Source organism: Ranitomeya imitator, chromosome 3, assembly GCF_032444005.1.
Source record: "Ranitomeya imitator isolate aRanImi1 chromosome 3, aRanImi1.pri, whole genome shotgun sequence".
Lineage (NCBI taxonomy): Eukaryota > Metazoa > Chordata > Amphibia > Anura > Dendrobatidae > Ranitomeya > Ranitomeya imitator.
In genome coordinates, this window is record NC_091284.1 from 197,639,051 (window position 1) to 197,661,931 (window position 22,881).

At 42.1% G+C, this 22,881-nt stretch overlaps 1 protein-coding gene across 5 annotated transcripts in view; it reads right to left on the reverse strand.

Annotated features, from left to right (window-relative positions):
* Positions 1-22,881, reverse strand: part of ST7L (suppression of tumorigenicity 7 like) — a 224,845-nt gene that overhangs the window by 172,699 nt on the left and 29,265 nt on the right. For all 5 annotated transcript variants that reach the window (XM_069761734.1, XM_069761732.1, XM_069761735.1 and 2 more), the window contains exons 5-9: positions 18,036-18,151; positions 6,644-6,722; positions 5,309-5,463; positions 4,162-4,259; positions 1,143-1,257 (exon numbers count right to left, since the gene is read on the reverse strand). In XM_069761734.1, coding sequence (XP_069617835.1) covers positions 1,143-1,257; positions 4,162-4,259; positions 5,309-5,463; positions 6,644-6,722; positions 18,036-18,151 — 563 coding nt within the window. The remainder of the gene's footprint in view (positions 1-1,142; positions 1,258-4,161; positions 4,260-5,308; positions 5,464-6,643; positions 6,723-18,035; positions 18,152-22,881) is intronic.

Sequence of the window (22,881 nt, forward strand, 5' to 3'; positions counted from 1 at the left end):
TTTAGAAAAAAGAATTGTTTTTGCATTGCTATATTCTGAGAGCAATATTTTTTAAAAATATTTTTATATTTTTTTTCCTCATTCATACTTGGTCACTCAATGAGACTTTATCTTTTTCTTTACCCTGATCTCTGGTGTAATGCATTGCAATGCACCAGTTTTGTTATGCAATATACCTGTCAGTGCTGCACTGATAAATAGTCTTTTAGCCAATGTTCCTGGCTTTGACAGCCGGGTCTTGGCTATTATTTAAGCAGAGCTCCCGGTGGTGATAGTGTGGGCACCACTCCTGTGCCCACACAATCGACAGGACGAACGCACGGCAAGATACGATGCACCTGAACATCCAATGTCGGGAAGGAGTTACTGACTTATTAACGAATCAGGTTGTTCACGGATGAAGGATCTTTCATTGAATGGAGAATGACTATTAAATAAAAAATTCAAACACAGTGAACTTTATATCAGATGATGAATATCTGTGATCGGTCAGCTAAAACCGGCATTTGTTCTTAAAAGGGAACCTGTTGCTTTGTACAGTTGTGCTCAAAAGTTTACATACCCCGGCAGAATTTTTGCTTTCTTGACCTTTTTTCAGAGAATATGAATGATAACACGGAAACCTTTTCACCACTCATGGTTAGTGGTTGGGTGAAGCCATTTATTGTCAAACTAGTGTGTTTTCTCTTTTTAAATCATAATGACAACCCAAAACATCATCAAGTCTGCCGTCACTCATTCTCTGGTGCTGGCGTGGGAATAGCAGGTGTGTGACCGCAAGTATGGATCTGCATATATGCGGTCACATTCCGACTAGATGAGCAGGGCCTACTTCTATGCAAGTGTATTGAGCGAGTGCTGATAAAGTCTAGTCGGAATGTGGATGGAAATATGCGAATCGCAAACGTGCGGTTATAAGACTGCCCGCTCCCGGCAATGATGAATTCTCACAGCGCACAGTGCATGCAGTGGTAAGATTCACGTAGAGTGACTGCAGACCGGACAACCCCTTTAAGTCTTGGGATAAATGATGTTTACCTCCACATGCTGTTTGAGCCTTTTAAGTCTGGTTTTGTATATTTTGCTACATTGTTTAAATGGAATCTATGGGCAGTGTGCCTCTTGGGCAAAGGTCGGCTTACCGTCATATTTAGCAAGCACTGCCTGAACATCCGCATATGCCTGCAATTCCAGCAAAGCCTCCAGCAAGTTTTCATGGATATTTACCATGCTGAGCAGAGGAAACTCTTTCATTAGCTGCAAGTAAATACATCAATTAGATAAAACAAATATATCATTACTTTCACATTCCCGTGCAATTATTCAGTTTTCCTGGTGCGAGTGGAAGCTAATTAGGGTACATTGCAATCTGATTAGTAATTGCTTAGCTCCAGTAAATTTATTTTATGCTTTGCTTGTTATTAATGACTGGTTTTCATATATCATTTTTCAGTGTGACAATCAATCAGGCCTGTAATAAGTTACACACAGGAATTGTTCCACGTACAATATTCCTTTTAAGCTGACAGTTGCGATATAGCATTACAGAGGCAGATGGGGGACTTCTGTAAAATAAGCTTAGTTATTGGAGTTTCTGTAATCTTTTTCCACAATCCAAACAGCCATCTAGGATTTCTTTAATCACTTTAATTATAGTTTCGTGTTTGGAAAAATGCATGGTGCATATGACTGTATAGGAGACAGAATTATGCATTTAGTCACAACTTTAGGCTGAATCAACCTTCAAGATTTCTTAACTGTTACATTGCCCAGGACAGTGGCCAACATGTCTTCTCTGCAGAAAGCATTGAAGAGTTCTCTATAGGTGTTGTGCAGTCGTAGCAGACAAGACCCCATTGATGTACTCCACTTCAGCACATTTAAGAGGGTGTCTCATCATCATAAATGGATATGATTCCATAGTGCTTCTAAGAAGAAGAAACTTTGCCATTTACCTCTTGTTTAAAATCAGCTTTGTTCTCAAAAGAATTAGGGATTTTTAAAAGGAACCTGTCAGCAGATTCATTGTACCCAACCCATGGGCACGACTGCAGCCTGGTATATTTTTCTTTGAAACGCTGGCGCTTTCAAAAGCCGTCTAAGGGATGTATCATGCAGCCAGGCTAAGATTGATGCCGCCCATAGTTTGGGCTCCATAAATAAACAAACAGGGTCCCTTTAACCCACTTGCCGGTTTACTAGGCAAGAAGCCTTGATCTACAGATTGTAGGCGCTGCTCTGAAGCTACCTAGGACCATAACTGGTACCACACAGGTTCTCCAGTCCCTGCAACAATTCTGGAGAGGTGCACGGAGGAACATGCCAGTGACAAGATGAACATGTTAAAGAATTAGGTGAAACTTTCTACACCACGACCCTTCATTAAGACTGAAAGTACAACACCATTCTTAATAAATCAAGCTCCAGAGTTTAGGAGGGCACCCACCAGGCATCCACATATGCAAATTTGCCTTTTTTGTTACTGTGGCTGCTACACAGTGAAGTAATGTTTTGTTATTTTTAGTATTCCTGAATTTAAAGGTACCCAAAGATTGCAGAAAGTGAGATCAAAGGGGACATAGTTTACTTTTTGGATGTAGTAATATAAGATGAATTTGGGCAAAGATAAGTGTCTGCATTTCAGGTCTAACTGAAAATATGGTTACAAATTGCAAGCATTCGAGACTACTCAGGTCTCTTCATCAGGCATAGACTAATAGAAATTCTGAAGAATCACATATTTATGCACAACACAGCACAGATAAATGCCATAGATAAGACAGGTGTTAATGTTTTAGTGTCCTCTGATTGGGGTCTGGTTCTGTTATGATGACCCCACATGGTCTGAGAAGCAAATTCCTTAGTTAATGTAAAAAAGACATAAATCCATGCGACACATTGATTCCTGCACTGAGAGTGTCAAAGGTCATCATCAGCTTATACTCCAAAACTCTTCTTTCTCTCTGTTTATCACTTACATAATGGTAATTCTGCTTCACATCACCTGTCTTATCTATGGCATTTATCTGTGATGTGTTGCGCATAAATATGTGATTCTTCAGAATTTCTATTAGTCTATGCCTGATGAAGAGACCTGAGTATGTTCGAAAGCTTGCAATTTGTTACCATCTTGTCAGTTAGTCATTAAAAGGTATCAACCACTGAGGACTGTCAATTCTAAATATTTTTCTATCCACTGGCTAACACGGTACAAAGATATATATCTTTCCTGCATTTCAGGTCAGCATTTTGGGCATGGGTCTGTGGGGTAGATTCCCATCTGGTGCCCCTCTGTGGGGAAATATAAAATCTGTGCAATGTACAGAGGGTCACCTCTATCTAGCAGATGTTAGCGGTTTGGGTGTGTATTCCAAAACTGAAGGAAGAGTAGGTACATCTAAAGATGGCATTTTGTCAACCCAATGCTTTGTTATATGATGATAACAAATAGGTTTGGTTTTCAAATGTTTTATTACTTTTACTAGATACAAACAATATTCAAGGGAAAATTAGCCTATTCATTTGTGATTTCATTTTTTATCAGTTTATGAAACGTTACATAACTATTTTGTCCAACTGCATTTGAACATACAAGGAATTGTAATTCTCAATTGCCCGTCAGTGAAAACTAAGCCATGTCTACGGCACAGCCTAATAACCATCAGCATATGACTGTTCTGTTGGCACATGGACAAATCAGGCAATCTTTGTAGGAGCTGACATCCCTTAGGAATCATGGTAGCTGTTAATTAGGGCATCTAAAGGCAGAAGATACTAGGTTCAAGGCCATTCTTGTTGATGTGGTAGAGCTGCTGTCAATCACAGCCATTCTCCGTCAGGTGATTTCACTTGCAGCCTTCTGTGCCTGCAAGATCACCAAAAATGTAGAGTTCAGCTGCTTATATGCTATGTCTACCTAAGGCCAGAGAAGACCTCCAGAATATCAGAAGACCCCCGGATTCCTGTAATGTGTCTATTAATTGTGAAGATGCGATCAATTTGGAAAGCTCACAGATGAGTTTTGGAAGCTTCTAAAAGCACATTCATGTATAGTGCGGCTCTGTATAATATTTCCTCTGGACAGGATCTTTACAGTCATAAAAATGTTATTATAAAACAATTTTCCAAAAATGACTTGTGAGACGGACAAGTGATACTTACATCTCTCATTATTTTTACAGACTCTCGGATCCTCCCTAGCTTCCTTGCACACATGGCCAGCCTTCTTTTTGCGTAAACCAACACATTCATGTCCCTTTCTGTGTACATAAAGGCAAATTTAGTGAAAATATTTAGCTTTAGTTCAAAGCTTACATCTTTCACTGATTGCAAGGAAATACTGGAAAACAATAGAGCAATATAAGGTCTTATCCACTATGAAAGTGGAAGGAGAGGAGAGCAGGGATGTGCTCACCTGGTATGGTTGTCTTACCCACAACACTGGACGAACGCAGATAAAATGGCTGCTGCAGATCCAAGGAGGGATGTCAAGTAGGGAGAAAAGTGGAGAGCTGGATCTTTGTTGCGCTGCTGCAGACACCGCGTGTGGTTGTCCTGATGAAGCAGTGTAATATTTCCACCTTATACACCGCTAAAATCCACTGGTGTCTTCAGCAGCGCTACAAAGATCCCTCTCTCCACTTCTCTCCTTACTGGACATCTTTCATTGATTAACATCTGAAGTGTGATTGAAGAGTTCCATTCATCTTTTTTTGTAGTGTATTTGAAGGGAACCATATTTTTCCGGTATACGGAACATGAAAAATAGGCAACATTTTTTTTTAAAATGGAAGAGCAATGTTAATATGAATACCGCATCTGGCTGCAAAGACATAAATGAAATATTCTAATACCTCTCTAAAATGATATGTGAACGACCATTATAGAAGAAGGTAGTATCACACATCTGTTCTAGATTTGTCAGGACTGGGGAAAAATGCTAAACTGCACTTCTTTAGCAAAGAGATATACATATGCACTATAATGCCATCACACACATTAGAAGAAAGCTGACCAACCCAAACAATTTTGGTTTAAACCCATCTACTGCATATGGGGTTGTCCCAACTCTCCTAACACCAAAAGTCAGGGGAAAGCAGGATCAGGCATGTTAGACTTCAACAAGACTGAGCGTTTAGCTTTGGTAGAAAAGCCGCTGTAAAAGGGGTCTAGCGGCGGCTTCTACCCTGCTCCCTGTTGAGAACACTTCACCGGTGTTCATGTGTATGGTGGGCTTGGAGTGAACAGAAGCTTTCTAAATATGTCAACTTTAATGCAAAGATTATCTGGAAACAATGTGTGTACTTACTATACTGTGCTTCATGACGGGAGCTCAGGTGCTGCATTTGCTGAGACTTCTTGTACGCCGATTCGGCAGCTTTTAGCGCTTGTTGGAACAACTTCTCTGCATCAGAAATTGTGGTTGCTTCTTCCTCAGCCAACAAAATGTACGCAGTGGCACAACTGTATGAGGAAATAACATTGGAAAGCTTTATATGATAAAGTAAGAAATGGTAATTGTAGAGATTTCCTTAAAGGGGTTGCCAAGTTCATTATACAGGAGCACACCGTTCTCCTGCCTCCCTGCTTGCTGAGGAATGGTGCGCTGCTAATGATGGACAGTTTGGACCACCGGTACGTTTGCCCAGGTGGCCTGAACCATTCTGCAAGGAAAGACAGCTTTGCCTCTGAAGAATCAGATACGTACAGAGGCACTGAAGATGGCAGGATTCAGCAATCTGGTCAATTTCGGTGCATAACTTGCAAGCCCCCAACCCAGAATACCGGCCACTTCTGCAGCAGTGGTGGGTAAACTAGACAACAAACAGTAAACCATTGAATTAAAAAAAAAATCCACTCCACTTTTGAGAAAAGAGAGGATTTTTAATAAGTTGTAAATTGCTAAATTTCTTGTTTTTACAGGCACTTTGCAATGTTGCACATGTAACAAGGTGAGACAATCCCTTTAATGCAAAAGCGGAGAAGACTGACCATTGTGTACAGCTCACAGAAACGAAGTTTAGAAATGTAGACATGTTAGAGTACATTAGAAAATGTGTAAGTATTTAGAATACAATTCTTTGTGTTATTATTGCGTATTGTCACTAGCAGAAAGTCTGATATCGCACAAGTGCCAGGTTCTGGTGACAAGATCCCTGCCTCCAATTTCAGTCAGCGGCAGTGTTGTGATGAAATCCTTGGAGGGTCTTTCCATGCTTAAATTCATCAGCTTCATCTAATTTTCCTCACAAATTCGATTTACGGAAATAGTAGGTGTAATAATAATAATAATAATATTAGCAAATACCTGCAATAAGAAATGCAGTATAGTTTTTCTGATTCGCCATGTCTCTTTCCTCATGTACAGGCATTGCAGGACTTTAGGTATCCATGGCTACAACCACCAGAAACTAGCTAACGGTCACTGTATCAGCGATTGTACCCATGGATACCTTGGGTCCTGCAATGCCTGCACATGAGGAAAGACATCATGAATCAGAACAACTATGCTACATTTCTAATTGGAGGTATCTGCTAATATTATTATTATTTCAAGTACTACATATTGGGATAGGATCTTGGAGATAGGAATACCCCTATAAGTTTAATCTCAGAGTTACCTGGGGTTTTTTTTAAAACTTACTCATTAGATACTTCAAGAGCTTGGTATGCAGCTTTTACTCTGGACTGAGGGCTTCTTTCACGCCATGCTTTCTGCATAACTATTAAAGGAAAATAAATGTGAAAGAACGATAATACTAAAAAGAATGATAAAACAAACAACCTAGACGTTAGATAACTATGAGCAGAGGTATCCGAATCTCTAAAACATCTCACTAACTTAAAAGAAAAAAAAGGTGAAAAAAAGAGAAACAGGACAAGTGCATTTTGTAGTAAAAAATAAAAATAGTAAAAAAAAACAAAATTATAAATTAGCATTCTTATAGTCACCCACTATGGTACACAATGATTTATATAGATCAGTTTTAATACCAATTTCACTAGCACACTGGAGGATTTCAGAAAATACCTGTCAACTTAACAGGATGTCACAAAACAAAAACAATTTTAGAACCGGAAAAAGGGGCAGGAAATATGATTGAAAATACCTTTATTAAAAATATGCACATACTAAAAAAAGATAATTACTTACCGGTAATCTGATTTTCCTGAAACCCATGACAGCACCGAGAGTAGGATCCGCCCCATTACTGGACAGGAAGCCAAGAGCACAAAATAAATAGGCAACTATCACTTCCCCCTTCAATGTGGTTTCCAAGAAGTCAAGTATGAGTCACCCAAATTATAATCATTATTCTTGTTATTATTTATACATTCACTCAAGCCTATTCTTCATTGTGAGAAGAGAAGATTGAGAACCACCAACCACCATAAGCCAGAGGGAGAGAAAATTAGGGAGCTGTCATGGGTTACAGGAAAATCAAATTACCATTAAGTAATTATCCTTTTTCCCTCACACCCATGACAGCACCTGAGAGATGATGACCAAGAAATCCTCTGATAGGGAGGGAGCACCCCTGTAGGATCTTAAACCTGAAGAAAGATCCCCAGAATATCCCAGTTCAACGGATAGTGTTTCGGGGAGGAAGATTTAGGCTACTTTCACACTAGCGTCGGACTTGGCCCGTCGCAGTGCTTCGGGCCGACGTACTGACGCTAGCAGTGAATGCGCCGCACAATGGGGGCAGCGGATGCATTTTTCCAGCGCATCCGCTGCCCCATTGTGAGGTGCGGGGAGGTGGGGGCGGAGTTCCATCCGCGCATGCGCGGTCGAAAATGGCGGACCGTCGGCAGCAAAAAACGTTACATGTAATGTTTTTTGCTCCCGGCGGTCCGCCACAACACGGCGCAACCGTCGCACGACAGATGCGACGTGTGTCAATGCGTCGCTAATGTTAGTCTATGGGGCAAAAACGCATCCTGCAGCCAACTTTGCAGGATGCGTTTTTTCCCATAAACGACGCATTGCGACGTATTGAAAAATGCTAGTGCGAAAGTAGCCACAATGATATCCATAATGATAATGATATCCATAACTTTCACAATGAAGATAATGTCCAAATATCGATTTGGAGCTCAAACAAAAAAGTGGCAACGAGTAAAAAAGGAATTATTCTACTGTTTACAAAAGCTTCAATTTTTTTTATTTTTTTTTAAGAGGGTCTATATTTATCTTGGTTATCTTCCTCTAATTTGAATTAGATATTCTGTACTCAAATCACCTAACCAACAACTGAAGTATATAGAAACTGGTACTAAGACTTAGCATATTAATGGAAGCATAAGTAAAGTGATTCAAAGAACCTTGATTGCTGACCTTTTCCATTAATTTATCCACCTAAGGCCAGATCTGGACCATAAGAAACGCTTCCAGTGTCAATAATCATCTGATGGCTCAATATCTACACAATTCTATGCTATCAAGTGTAGATTGAGCATCCCAGAATGCTAAAAAGGTTCCAGAAACCATCAGGATTATTTAGTACTTTATTATAATATGACTTTAACAATAATTTTTCTTTCCTGTGTGTTCCCTTAGGAAATACAGTTAAAATCTCCTAAGAAATGTACTTAAGCCGAAACGAACACCTATTGCTCGAGATTTCTATCTTGGGGAATTTCTGGTTACTGCATCCTAGACATGTACTAACAGCTGATACAGCTAGAACAGGCAAAAAAGAGATCTGAGCTATTCTGTATAAAGAACCGCCATGATCCATTATCATATAGACATCATAGAATTTATTCTATTCTCTATAATGGCATCACTTCTACAACGTAAATGGATGCGAATAATACAATCCAACCATGCAGATTGTTAGTTGAAAACAGTTCAAACGCAAAATAGTTTCTATGCTCGAAAACTAATCTAAGAAAACCAAGTGATAACCATCACCTCTGATATACTCCTTTTACTTTTTTCCCTAAGAAGTAACCCAGTCAGAAATACGAGAGGTGTTCATTAAATATTTCCCCTGATCCACTTTTATTTATCACAGGACACGGAAACTGCACATGCGTAATGATATACGGTAAGTATCTATAGGTTACGTGCCAATTTGCCACTCAGAACTGATAACGGTCTTGATTTTACAGGTGCTGAAGTGGTGTGAGGTTTGATAATAGACCCAGTGGAATACAGAGCAGTCATCAGGTTTCTTTACTTGAAAGGCCGCACACCAAAGGAAATTTTCGATAAGATGAAAGAGGTTTATGGTGACGATTCCCCATCATATGATGTAGTCAAGAACTGACATCGTAAATTCAAATGTGGTCGGACTTCGGTGCAGACAGCTCCAAATCCAGGGCAACCCCACTCTGCTATTGATGAACACACCATCCAGCAAGCAGAGGTCACCATTTTGGAAAATCGCTGCGTAACCATTTGCCACCAAGCCCAAAATGTCAAGATTTGTGTGTGTTCCATGGAGAAAATCATCCAACACCATCTTCACATGCATAAGGTATCCGCTCGCTGGATTCCCTGGCTGCTCACACCTTTCCAGATGCAGGAACGAGTCAAATGCTCCCAGGCTCTATCGATGCTGTGCCATGGAAACCAGGAGGACTTTTTCAACAGATTGATCACACAGATGAAAGCTGGGTCCATCACTATGATCCTAAGACTAAAGTCCAGTTGATGCAATAGAAGCATCATGACTCACTGCCTCCAAAGAAAGCACGTGCCCAACCCTCGGCAGGCAAGGTCATGCTCACAGTATTTTGGGACCAGCACGGAGTTGTATTGATGGGTTTCCTTGCAAAGGGTACCATGATCACTGGGGAATACTACACTTCACTGCTGTGGAAATTGCGGGAGGCCATCAAAACCAAGAGACGCGGCATGCTCACCAAAAGTGTCTGCCTTCTGCAAGACAATGCACCAGTTCACAACTCACATGTTGCCCAAATGGAAGGATGCTCATGTGGCTTTGAAATTCAACTGCATCCCCCTGATTTACCAGACCTTGAACCATTGGACTTCCACCTCTGTCCAACAATGAAGTTATTTTTGAAGGGCAAGCATTTTCCAGATGATGATACTCTGATTTCTGAAGTCACAATGTGGTGTTTGGAGCAACCTGTCGACTTCTACAAGCAAGGGTCCCTAGGTGGCACCAATGTAGAGAAAGACTAATAACTGTGCCAAGTTTCATTGCTCTCAGTCCATGGGAAGTTGGTCAGGGGAAATCTTTAATGAACGCCCCTTGTAGATATAGACCTCATATATTGGTCAAATATCAGATGGTCTTAAACCAAGTTGTTAGAACCCTGTTCCGTCAACCATTTACTTTACGGACGCATCAGTCTGTTTGAATAATAAGCAGAATGGTCATACCTCAGTGCGAAGGCATTTGTCTTAACTAGCAAAGATGTTCCTCCTTCCCCACAGGAGTCTCAAGGTAAGGGGACATTTTAACTCATCCATAAATTACTCCCTTTACAGATTTATTACAGAGTTGCCGTTTTGTCATCCAAAAGCATATTGACTGGATATTTAACCAACTCACCACTTAGTTGAATCCGCCATGATTTCAACACCAAAATACTTATTGGGTATAATGCCTCTATCGACTTAATTTCCAATTAGTCCATTTTCCGACTTCAACCGTGAGGATGCACTGGTTTTCCAATATTTTTACCAGATCCCGTATAACCATTTCTAGTGTGCAACTCAATTCATTAGAAGGAAAGACTGGGATATTGATTGTTTATCAGTCGCATACCAGTGAGTCCAACTCACACCTCCATTAAGAGGGAATATCGGTATAGTGCAGCTCCACTTAGCCCAATCAAGTCCATCTTACTACTCTATACCAGAAGGATACTGAAAACACAGATAAATGAACTGTGTTCAAAGAAGTGTCTCAGAGGTATATTACAAACACTTATTTTATTTACGAATAGTTAAAATACAAAAACAAACATGAACAAAATATAAGCTGCCTCAATACAACCAACAATGTGTAAATGCGGTCAGCATAAGCAGGACACTTTTCGTTTAAGACATGCGGAAACATGGAAACAATCAGAACCCAGCTGATAATACACCCCGTGCCCTACACATATTACCTGCTCCGTGTCTCTCCCAATGTGCTCAACCAAATGGCGCGCTGTACTGACCAGCCCCGACGCGCGTTTTGCGTTCTGCTTCTTCCCGTTCTGCTGTATTATCAGCTGGGTTCTGATTGTTTCCATGTTGCCGCAATTTGAGTATTAAGCAATATAGGGGGTTCTATGGCATTGGCTCTAGGCTAAATTTCAATAGGTACTCATAGTACTGCAATAGACAGTTAGTATGTATTAAGTACCCTAATTTTGCTTCTCATAAATAGTTAATGGTTCTGGGAGGATCGTAGTGAATTATATGTATGACCTGACAACGTTATGCTTTACCTGATTCCTGCTCTTAAACGAAAAGTGTCCTGCTCATGCTGACCGCATTTACACATTGTTGGTTGTATTGAGGCACCTTATTGTTTGTTCATGTTTGTTTTTGTATTTTAACTAGTTGTAAATAAAATAAGTGTTTTTAATATACCTCAGACACTCCTTTGAACACAGTTTATTTATCTGTGTTTTCAGTATGCTTTACTGTTGTATGAAGTGTTGCCCATTCCTTTTGGGAATATGGGCTTGGGCGTTATGCTTACAATCTATACCAGAAGGGTAGATTTGGGGCAATAGGTGGTTTATCAGTTTTTATCTTCCTGTAACGGCCTTCAATGGCATCATGCGGAAGCCATCCTTACCCATAACAGCAGTATTACTAGTAAAGGTTAGAGAAGTTTTGAGACAGTAGTGAGAACAGACCTACAAGTACAAGTCGGCAGGCTCCACACACAAGACATGAGGCGGCAGGCTCCACACACAAGACATGAGGCGGCAGGCTCCACACACAAGACATGAGGCGGCAGGCTCCACACACAAGACATAAGTCGGCAGGCTCCACACACAAGACATGAGTCGGCAGGCTCCACACACAAGACATGAGGCGGCAGGCTCCACACAAAAGAAATGAGGCGGCAGGCTCCACACAAAAGACATGAGTCGGCAGGCTCCACACACAAGACATGAGGCGGCAGGCTCCACACACAAGACATGAGGCGGCAGGCTCCACACACAAGACATGAGGTGGCAAGCTCCACACACAAGACATGAGGCGGCAGGCTCCACACACAAGACACGAGGCGGCAGGCTCCACACACAAGACACAAGCCTGCCGACTCATGTCTTGTGTGTGGAGCCTGCCGCCTCATGTCTTGTGTGTGGAGCCTGCCGCCTCATGGCTGTGCTAAGCTGAATAAAACCACAGTAAGCCCAGTTAAGACTCCTAGTTGGAGTCTCAAAATGGCCTTCTGGACCCTTAAGTTATTCAACTTTAAATACCTCAATCTACCTTCTGGAATGATGATATGAACTTGATTGTGTCAAATCGATTGGCACTATTCCAGTCTGCTCTCCTAAGGGAGGTGCGAGGTGGACTCACTGGTATGTTTGTACACATACCTGGAATGATCGGTCCCAGCAGGATTAGGTGTGGTGTAGCAGCAGACGTCACTTTCAGTGAGGGGAACACTGCTTGGTATGGCGCGATGTATCCCCGGAGACCAAAGTTGGGACAACATCTCTGGACCAGGGAACATGACCTGATATGGCGTAATGTATCCACAGGGAAGAAATATCCCTCAGCACATTCTGCGATGTATTCCCGTCTCCTCATGTCTCGTGTGTGGAGCCTGCCGCCTCGTGTCTTGTGTGTGGAGCCTGCCGCCTCGTGTCTTGTGTGTGGAGCCTGCCGCCTCGTGTCTTGTGTGTGGAGCCTGTTGCCTTGTATCTTGTGTGTGGAACCTGCCGCCTCGTGTCTTGTGTGTGGAGCCTGCCGCCTCGTATCTTGTGTGTGGAGCCTGCCGCCTCGTGTCTTGTGTGTGGAGCTTGTCGCCTCGTGTCTTGTGTGTGGAGCCTGCAGCCTCATGTCTTGTGTGTGGAGCCTGCCGCCTCGTGTCTTGTGCATGGTGCATGCCGCTTCATGTCTTGTGTGTGGAGCCTGCCGCCTCATGTCTTGTGTGTGTCTTGTGTGTGGAGCCTGCCGCCTCATGTCTTTTGTGTGATGCCTGCCGCCTCATGTCTTGTGTGCAGGCTCCACACACAAGACATGAGGAGGCAGGCTCCACACACAAGTCATGAGGTGGCAGGCTCCACACACAAGACACGAGGCGGCAGGCTCCACACACAAGACACGAGGCAGCAGGCTCCACACACAAGACACGAGGCGGCAGGCTCCACACACAAGACACGAGGCGGCAAGCTCCACACACAAGACACGAGGCAGCAAGCTCCACACACAAGACACGAGGCGGCAGGCTCCACACACAAGACACGAGGCAGCAGGCTCCACACACAAGACACGAGGCGGCAGGCTCCACACACAAGACACGAGGCGGCAGGCTCCACACACGAGACATGAGGAGACGGGAATACATCGCAAATAAATAGAGATCTGAGTTACTGAAAATTAGTACTCCCCCGTGCTGGAAAATACTCTTAAATAAATGGTTAGAGGAGCATTTTTAACCCACTATAAAATATGATGTGCGATCGCTGCGATATGGTGACATCATATGAAACAGATGCACGACTTGAAGATGTTTATTAACATCTAAAATATAAAGCTGAATGTGTGTGTGTATGTATGTATGTATGTATGTATGTATGTATGTATGTATGTATGTATGTCCGGGATTGGCATCTGCACCATCGCAGCTACAGCCACAAAATTTTGCAGTCACACGTCTGGACCCCGAGAGCTTCATAGGCTATGTTGTGAGGTGAAATTTTAACCCCGCGCTTTCTAATTCACCAAACAATTTTGCCCCTATCTACATAATGGGGAAAAAGTGTAAGGAAAAGTGTTGGAGGCAAATTGACAGCTGCCAGATGTGAACAAGGGGGACTTAAAGAGTGGGAGCGATGGCGCCAAAGAGTATATACCGTACAGTTGCTAAGGTGGGGCCCCGACATGGGATACTCACCACACACGGGGATATGAACACACACAAAATGCACCACACACTACCACGTGCTTGAACACATATACCACCCTCAGCACACATTTCACCACACATACACCAACCTCGCCACATAAAAGTCGAAACACAAAAGTCGCCGCTCAAAACTCACCACCCGCAAAACTCGCCACATGCAAAACTAGGCTCACGCAAAACTCAAAACCCGTGCAAAACTCACCTCATGGAAAACTCGCCACAGGTGGAAAAATTGCACACGCGGAAAAATTGCCACATGCACAAAAGTTGCAACACATGCAAAAGTTGCCTCACACAAAACTTGCACATACTCAAAACGCACCACACATAAAACTCGCCACGCGCAAAACTCGCCATGCGCAAATCTTGCTGCACACAACTTGCTACTCTAACCTGTCACATGCAACTCGACACACAAAAAGTCGCTACATGCATGTCGCCACATGCAACTCAACACACACAACTTGACACATGAAACTCGCCCTAAAACACACACAAGTCTGGTATTATCCTTCAAAAATAAAAATCTGATTAATAAGCAGACAAACTACATGAGCAACAAATGTACCATATAGGAAATACAGCAGCTGTCAGTCACATGACCTGTCTATTATGTGTACGTGTGAGCTAATATATACTGCCAGGGGGGAGGGCTTCCTGTTGGCTGGGGATTTATCAGGCTGCCAATTTAGCTTACAAATACTGAGGTAAAAATACTGACCAAATAACGTGTGAACGCGGTCTAATACAAGAGGAGATGACACACAGATATATACTATATACAGGAGGAGATGACACAGGTATATACTATATACAGGAGGAGATGACACACAGGTATATACTATATACAGGAGAAGATGACACACAGGTATACTATACACAGGAGCAGATGACACACATGTATATACTATATACAGGAGGAGATGACACGTATATACTATATACAGGAGGAGATGAGACACAGGTATACTATATACAGGAGGAGATGACACACATATATACTATATACAGGGGAGATGACACACAGGTATATACTATATACAGGAGGAGATGACATACAGGTATATACTATATACAGGAGGACATGACACAGGTATATACTATATACAGGAGGAAATGACATACAGGTATATACTATATACAGGAGGAGATGACAACCTGGTATATACTATATACAGGGGAGATGACATACAGGTACATACTATATACAGGGGCGATGACACACAGGTATATACTATATACAGTGGAGATGACACACAGGTATATACTATATACAGGAGGAGATGACATACAGGTATATACTATATACAGGAGGAGATGACACAGGTATATACTATATACAGGAGGAGATGACATACAGGTATATACTATATAAAAGAGATGACATAGGTATATAGAGGAGGAGATGACATACAGCAGATATATACTATATACAGGGGAGATGACATACAGGTATATACTATATACAGGAGATGACATACAGGTATATACTATATATAGGAGGAGATGACATACAGGTATATAGTATATACAGAAGAGATGACATACAGGTATATACTATATACAGGAGGAGATGACACATGGGTATATACAATATACAAAAGGAGATGACATACAGCAGGTATATACTATTTACAGGGGAGATGACATACAGGTATATACTATATACAAGAGAAGACATACAGGTGTATACTTTATATGAGGGAGATGACATACATGTATATACTGAGGTGAAAATGAGGGGTGTGAGGTGAAAATGAAAAGGTGTGAGTGCAAAATGAGAGGAGTGAGGGAAAATAGTGGAGTGATCGGAAAATGACAGATGTGAGGTCGAAATGACAAGTGTTAGGGGGGAATGACAGAAGTGAGGGAGAAAATGAGCGGCATGATGGGAAAATAAGAGACGTGAGGTGCTATAATTAACCACAGATATTTACTATGCCCAGGCAACGCCGGGCTCTTCAGCTAGTAGCTTTATAATTGAAAAAGCGATTTCAGCATTTTTCTATTTAGGACCGCTGTATGCCAAAGCCATTCTTTCTATTCTACTATTCTATGGCCATACATAGGAAATATTATCCCTCTATTCCTGGTATTTAAACCATTGTTATTTTTTATTAATGTGATTCGTTTTTGCTGCCTGCATCATATGTGAAAGCTAGTCCTAAAAATGTCCCGACAGGTTTCCTCTTATTACGACCCATCCTGCACAGATAAGCATTCATAGAAATTCCCATTCTTCTTATTCCGTGCGTCTTGTACAACTTTTTTTTTTTTTTATAGTTACTGTGTAATTAAGGATTGTGTGGAAAATGTTTGAGTTTTCCTGTAGAGACAAAATATTAGTCTTGGCTTCAAATGGGATACAATATAGCCTTTCGAAGCAACTCTGACAGTCGCCCTTTAGCTGAACGCTAACATTTCCTGGATAAGATGAATGAATTCACACAATGCCCAGGTAAAAGGATTAATGTGCTCACTGCTCAGTGATTTATTATGCAAATAAAAGGAATAAATTAGTGAGAGGCCCAGACATGACATTCTCTCACGGATATACACGTAACAATGAAATGGCTATCATGTATTCCCATGTAGTCTCCGGAGAGCAACGCTTCACTTTAATAGGAATTGTATGAATCGGAGACTGGATATCACTATAGGAGGAAATATGGATCTGACTGCAATTCTCCGTCTCACACAGTAGGAAAAAAGCCATGAACAAAAAATAAAGTCTTGGAAGTATAAAGTTTAAAAAACATATTTTTGCACACAATCATGTCAGAGAGCATTTTCTACACGAGATAGAAATGGGGGAGACAATAACCTGCAGGACAGCCACGTACAGGGGGCACTCGGGGACAGCTTGCCTTCTTCAAGAGGAGGGTTAATTGGCATCTCTTTTCTCTTTTGCCTGTAAGGCTATGTGCACACTTTCAGGTTTTTTCGTGTTTTTTACGCATTTTTTCGTGGTAAAAACGCTATAAAAACTCATTAAAAACGCATACATTATGCATCCTATCATTTACAATGCATTCTGCATGTTTTGTGCACATGATGCGTTTTTTTTCCGCGAAAAAAACACATTGCGGTAAAAAAAGCAGCATGTTCATTAATTTTGCGGATTTTCTGCGTTTTTCCCGCTATTCTCTGCATTTGGGAAAAAAAGCACAAAAAACGCACCAAAAAATGCGAAAAAAAAACGCATGCGGATTTTTGGCAGAAATGTCCATTTTGTCAGAAAAATTTCTGCAAGAAATCCTGACGTGTGCACATACCCTAAGGCTATGTTCACATGCGTTTTTGAAGCTTTTTTTTTTGCCACTTTTTTATGCAAATTAAAAGCTGCATTTTACAGTTCCAGCAAAAGCTATACACTTTCACTTTTTTTTTCCTGACTGAATTAGAAAACTGCGGCTTTTTTTTCTTTATCTGGATCATGTCAACTCTTTCAGGGTTTTTGCACCTTTTTTTCACCCATGATAAAGTGAAAATAAAATGCAACAGTGCGTTTGTTGTGCATTTTAAACAATTTTGCTGAATAAAACTAACTTTATTAAACATGTACTGTAGACAAAGCACACGTACTCCTTACCGAAAACCGCTGCTAAAAACACAACAAAAACACCACAAAAATGTACATTGAGGCAAAAACAATACATGTGAACATAGGCAAAGACTTATTATTGCAGGCCAGCTTTTGTAGCATCAGATGAACAGTATCATCAGTCATTAGCTTGTGTTCACACCTGCATTGTGGCTCCAACCTATAACCAAAGCCACAACACTGACTAATGATAGAATCGGCAGATTGTCCCATCAGTCCAAAGTCAGAGCCTTACTATAGGGAGCTGGGCTGTACAAAAGTTATGCATCATTAGCATTAGTTCACTAACGATGTAACATTAATACATATTATACACAGACATATCACAGACACACAATGCCTTTACACAGAAATGAAACCCCTACCAGCATCAGATGGCCTTAAAGAGTCTGTGTCACAAGTAAAAAACGTCTGGTGGTCCTGTGCAGACAGATTCATGTCATAATACGTGAGTGGTTCTTTTCCAGTTACCCAAGTATACCTGAAAAACATGATAATGATGAAAACAGAAGACACACAAGGACAAAAGCAGTAATACAGTAGAGATTGCATGTCCATTCAAGCACTTACTAGGAGGAAACAGTCACTAGCTTATACAGTATAGTCTACACTAACCACCCTTTTTAACAGCTGAAGTCACATAGTGGACACAATTCATGTAACCATCAACCTTATTGTATACAATCAGATTTTCCTCCATCACCTAAGCACAGTCGAGAGATAGATCGAGATATATAAGTAACCCACAGGTTTTGTTTTGTGGGATGCCTCTTCAAAGAATAGATAAGTCAACTATACTGCACAGAAATATATACAATACTGCAAAAATAAAAATAAGTCTGCCACTCAAAGCCAACCAGAAATTGGAAAAAAAGGACATTATTTTGGCATCTGTTGGGTAAAATATGCTTGGTCTACAACCCAATATACAGATTTGAGGTGATTAAAACAAAGCCTTAACCTTGGTGTAAAGGCGCACTACAGGTGGTAGACTAGCGCTTCCCGGCTTCCAGACACGCTTTGCTCAAGCCACTCTCTATCAGATCCCAGAGGAATCCTTGCTTTCAACCAAGATGGCTCTGTAAACTGTTGGCCTCTAGTGCATTCAGTTGGAGGCTTCAGCAGCTAAACATCTCTGCATTTTTCTCTGTGACTTTTTTACATTTTTGGGAGGATTTCTAAGTCCTCTTTTTGTGTCGTGAGCTTTCACCCTGTTATCCCTATACAGGAATCGGGACTTTTGCAGGGCACCTGGGTTATGTGCACAGAGTGGCTGCTGGCCGGTGGAGCGTTCTGGCAGCGAGAAGGGTTGTCCAAGTCAGGAACAAAAACAGGAAACCGTCAAGTACCGTATTTTCCGGTGTATATAAGACGACTGGGGGTATAAGACGACCCCCCAACTTTTCCAGTTAAAATATAAAATCTTCTTAAAAGTCGGGGGTCTTGTTATACGACGTATGTCGTCTTACAGGCCCGGTGACTAATGTGCCTTTTGGGGGGGGAGTGGTCCCGATGACGAAGAGGGGGCGTCTCACAGGAAAGTGTGAGTGGAGTATCCCCCATTACCTCATTGTAGCAGCGTGGGGTCTCTGTGCTGGGGAGCAGCGGCGGCTGCTCCTCTTTGTGCCGCGTGGGTGCTGTGCTGTGGGGCAGCGGCTCCTCTTCGTGCAGCGTCGGGGCTCTGTGCTGTGGGGCGACAGCGTATCTTCGTGCAGAGTCAGGGCTCCTCCGGCATTTCCTTAAAGCCCGGAGGCACCGGCAGCTCCATTGCTGCGATGCGGTGGCCTCCGGGAAAATGGCTGCTGGGGGTCGGTGCATGCTCAGATTCAGATCTCGTCCCGAGATCTCAGGAGATGAGATCTGAATCTGAGCATGCGCCGCCCCCAGCGGCCATTTTCCCGGAGGCCACTGAATCGCAGCAATGGAGCTGCCGGGGCCTCCGGGCTTTGAGGAAATGCCGGAGGAGCCCCGACTGACTCTGCACTAAGATACGCCGCCGCCGCCGCCCCACAGCACAGAGCCCCAACGCTGCACGATGAGGAGCCGCCGCCCCACAGCACCCACACAGCACAAAGAGGAGCAGCCGCCGCCGCTCCCCAGCACAGAGACCCCATGCTGCAGCTACAATGAGGTAATGGGGGATACTCCACTCACACTTTCCTGTGAGACGTCCCGCTCTTCGTCATCGGGACCACTCCCCCCACCCACCATATACACATTGGTGTCTGCACCCGGCGTACAAGACGACCCCCGACTTAAGAAGGTTTTCAAGGGTTAAAAAGTCGTCTTATACACTGGAAAATACGGTAGTTAAAATATAAACCAAGGTCAGGAACAGAAACCCAGAAGTACAAAGAGGCAAGAGCAAATCCAGTCAGCAAACCAGGGTAAGTACTACTATAACTGCCAACATTGACAGGCTACATAAGGTTTAAATAGAATGTGGCCCTGCCCAAGTCTCACAGTAAGGAGCTAATTAGATGAACATTGTTAAAGTATTAACCCAAAAGCTTCATGCTTAGATGGCACCACAAGTCCCAAAAATCAAGTTTGTACCACCCCAGGTTCTGCCTAGCGACAGATGCAGAAGTACTAGTGGTGAGTTCAGAAATGGATTTTACACTTGGGTTGCTTCAGTTTTGTTTTGTGGGATCAAAAATATTGGAAATTACTCTGAAACCATCTTTTAGACACTAGTTCCCTACTCTACCCTAAATAAAGTAGTATCAAGAATGTGTGCAAAACTTGTTTTCACGCCATTTCTCAGTGAAGCGATTTCTCATTTCTTATTACATGTCCACCATTGACTTGCTAGTGCTATGCAGACAGCTAGTGCTGGAACAAATTAGCAGCTAAGAGCATAGATTAGCTCATACCGGGCGATACAATGAGTTACACAGCCACACTTGTCAGCGTGAACAGTTACAGTTCTCACATGCACAATTTATTAACATACAACACAGTGGATGAAAACCTTTCATGGAGCAGCAAGAGCCCACCGCTGCAAAGCACGTGGGGGGCTCGAGTTACAGTAAGGCTTCTGAGTACTGCCATAGAGAAGAATATTATATAAAGAAAATACTGACACGTCTCACCTTGTGTATCTACTCCTACACAAAGAACGTGAGTGATGTCAGCCTATGGGCTGCTTCCCACACAGCGGGACATTTAACTTTTTACACGCCAGTGAAATAAGATGCTCCGAATTTATCAAGAGGCATGTGTTTACCCTTACTAATTTTGTCCCATCTTTGGCGGTGAGAATTATAGACCTACGCCTGCTATGGGGAGGCATTGACGAGCACTATAATTTACACTCATTGTCAGAAATTATAGTAATCTGTGATTGGCCATGCGCTTCCAGGTAAGCTCCACCCTTTTATTAGCAATTTTTTTTAAAGGTATAGGGGTAAAAAGTTGACTTTTTCTTTACACAAAAACACACAGTAAATACAATTTTGTTTTGCAGTCTTAGGCTGTGTGCACACGTTGCTGATTTTTCACGATAAAAACGCTATAAAACCGCAAAAAAAACAGCATACAATAAGGTTCCCATCATTTTGAATTAATTCTGCATGTTTTGTGCACATGATGCGTTTTTTCCACGAAACAAACGCATCGTGGTAAAAAACGCAGCATGTTCATTAATTTTGCGGGTTTTTTGCGGATTTCCCACTATAAAATGCATTGGGAAATGTCCGGAAAAAAACGCACCAAAAATGCGGCAAAAACGCACAAAAAAACCCATTCAGATTTCTTGCAGAAATTTTCAGGTTTTTCTCAGGAATTTTCTGCAAGAAATCCTGAACGTGTGCACATAGCCTTAAGGTTGAAGGTAGACATCAAGAGCAACCTAGACCCCAATACACTGATCAAGAGGAAGGTAAAAACCCCATGGGGCAGACACGAATAGCTCTATAATATGGGAAGAAAATCTTCTCAACTGCACATACAGCAATCAGACTAGTTCTCTGGATCAGCGTTCCATCACAGAATTTAGTGCCGATCACCTATTATATTTATCAAGGACGGCATCCATACCCCTCTTGAATTTTAGTAGTGAATAAACCATTATAACATCATGTGGCAGAGAGTTCCATAATCTCACTGCTCTTACTGTAAAGAATCTGCATCTGAGATTAAGATAAAACCTTCTTTCTTAGTCGTAGAGGATGCCTCCTTGCCCCTGTCGCAGTCCTAAGTGTAAAAAGCTATTGATCATGACATTTAGAGGGTTGAACAGCCAGGGGCGGTGCTGAAACTTTCTCTGCCTGTTACAGCAGGAGCTCAGCTGTTAGTTAAGCCGAGCTCTTGGCGGAGATCGTGCGGGACCAGCTCCTGTGCCCGCATAGTTACCATGACGTTCTTGTATGTCCTAATGCCAGGTGTACCTTGAGTCAGAGTTTCACCCGCTTTCGACGTGAAAAAAAAAAAAAACTGATGGAGGGTTCTCAAGCTCCTCCTATCAAACAGTCCGTGAAAAACGAACACCATACAGATGGCATCTGAGCGCTGTCTGATTTTTTTCACAATCCCATAGACTTGCATAGGCCAGTTTGACCTGACACTCAGATCAGTATCAGATAATTCTCTGTGCTTTTGTAAACAAAAAAATTGGGCATGTGAACAATCCCACAACACGGATAGCTATAATAATCTTTCGGTGAAAAACGTGGAAAGCAATCATTCCAGAAAGACTGACGTGTGAACGAGCCCTTACTCATTCAGCAGTGTGCAGGGAAAAGCCTGATGAAGCTAAATGATGCTACATTTCTAATTAAATCCAATCGCACAAACTAATTTTAGCCCAAAATACATGTATTTCAGTAAAACAAAAGTCCCCAATGATGGCCATATCTTTTTATGCCTTGCACACAAAATAAAAATATAAGCACAATGAATATGCACTAGTCACATCTACATTTACAGTGCTTAGCCATAGTCTGAGTCATCCTGTAACACAGATTGTGCCCGGTAACTCTGTGGCTAGCCTGGAAATCCAGCGGAATTCTGTGGTCCATTCGAGCACCGCTTAGGATACCCAGACTTACAACTGCTACTCATTTTCAGCAGTGTTGAGTGAATTGACATGAAACGAGCTTTAGTGGTTAAATAAGGCCCTGTCTCACAGTTAATCAAGCAGCCAGTGGAAGAAATCCTGACTTCAGACAAACCATCGAGTTATGAAGGGAGGAAAGTCGAAGATTCACC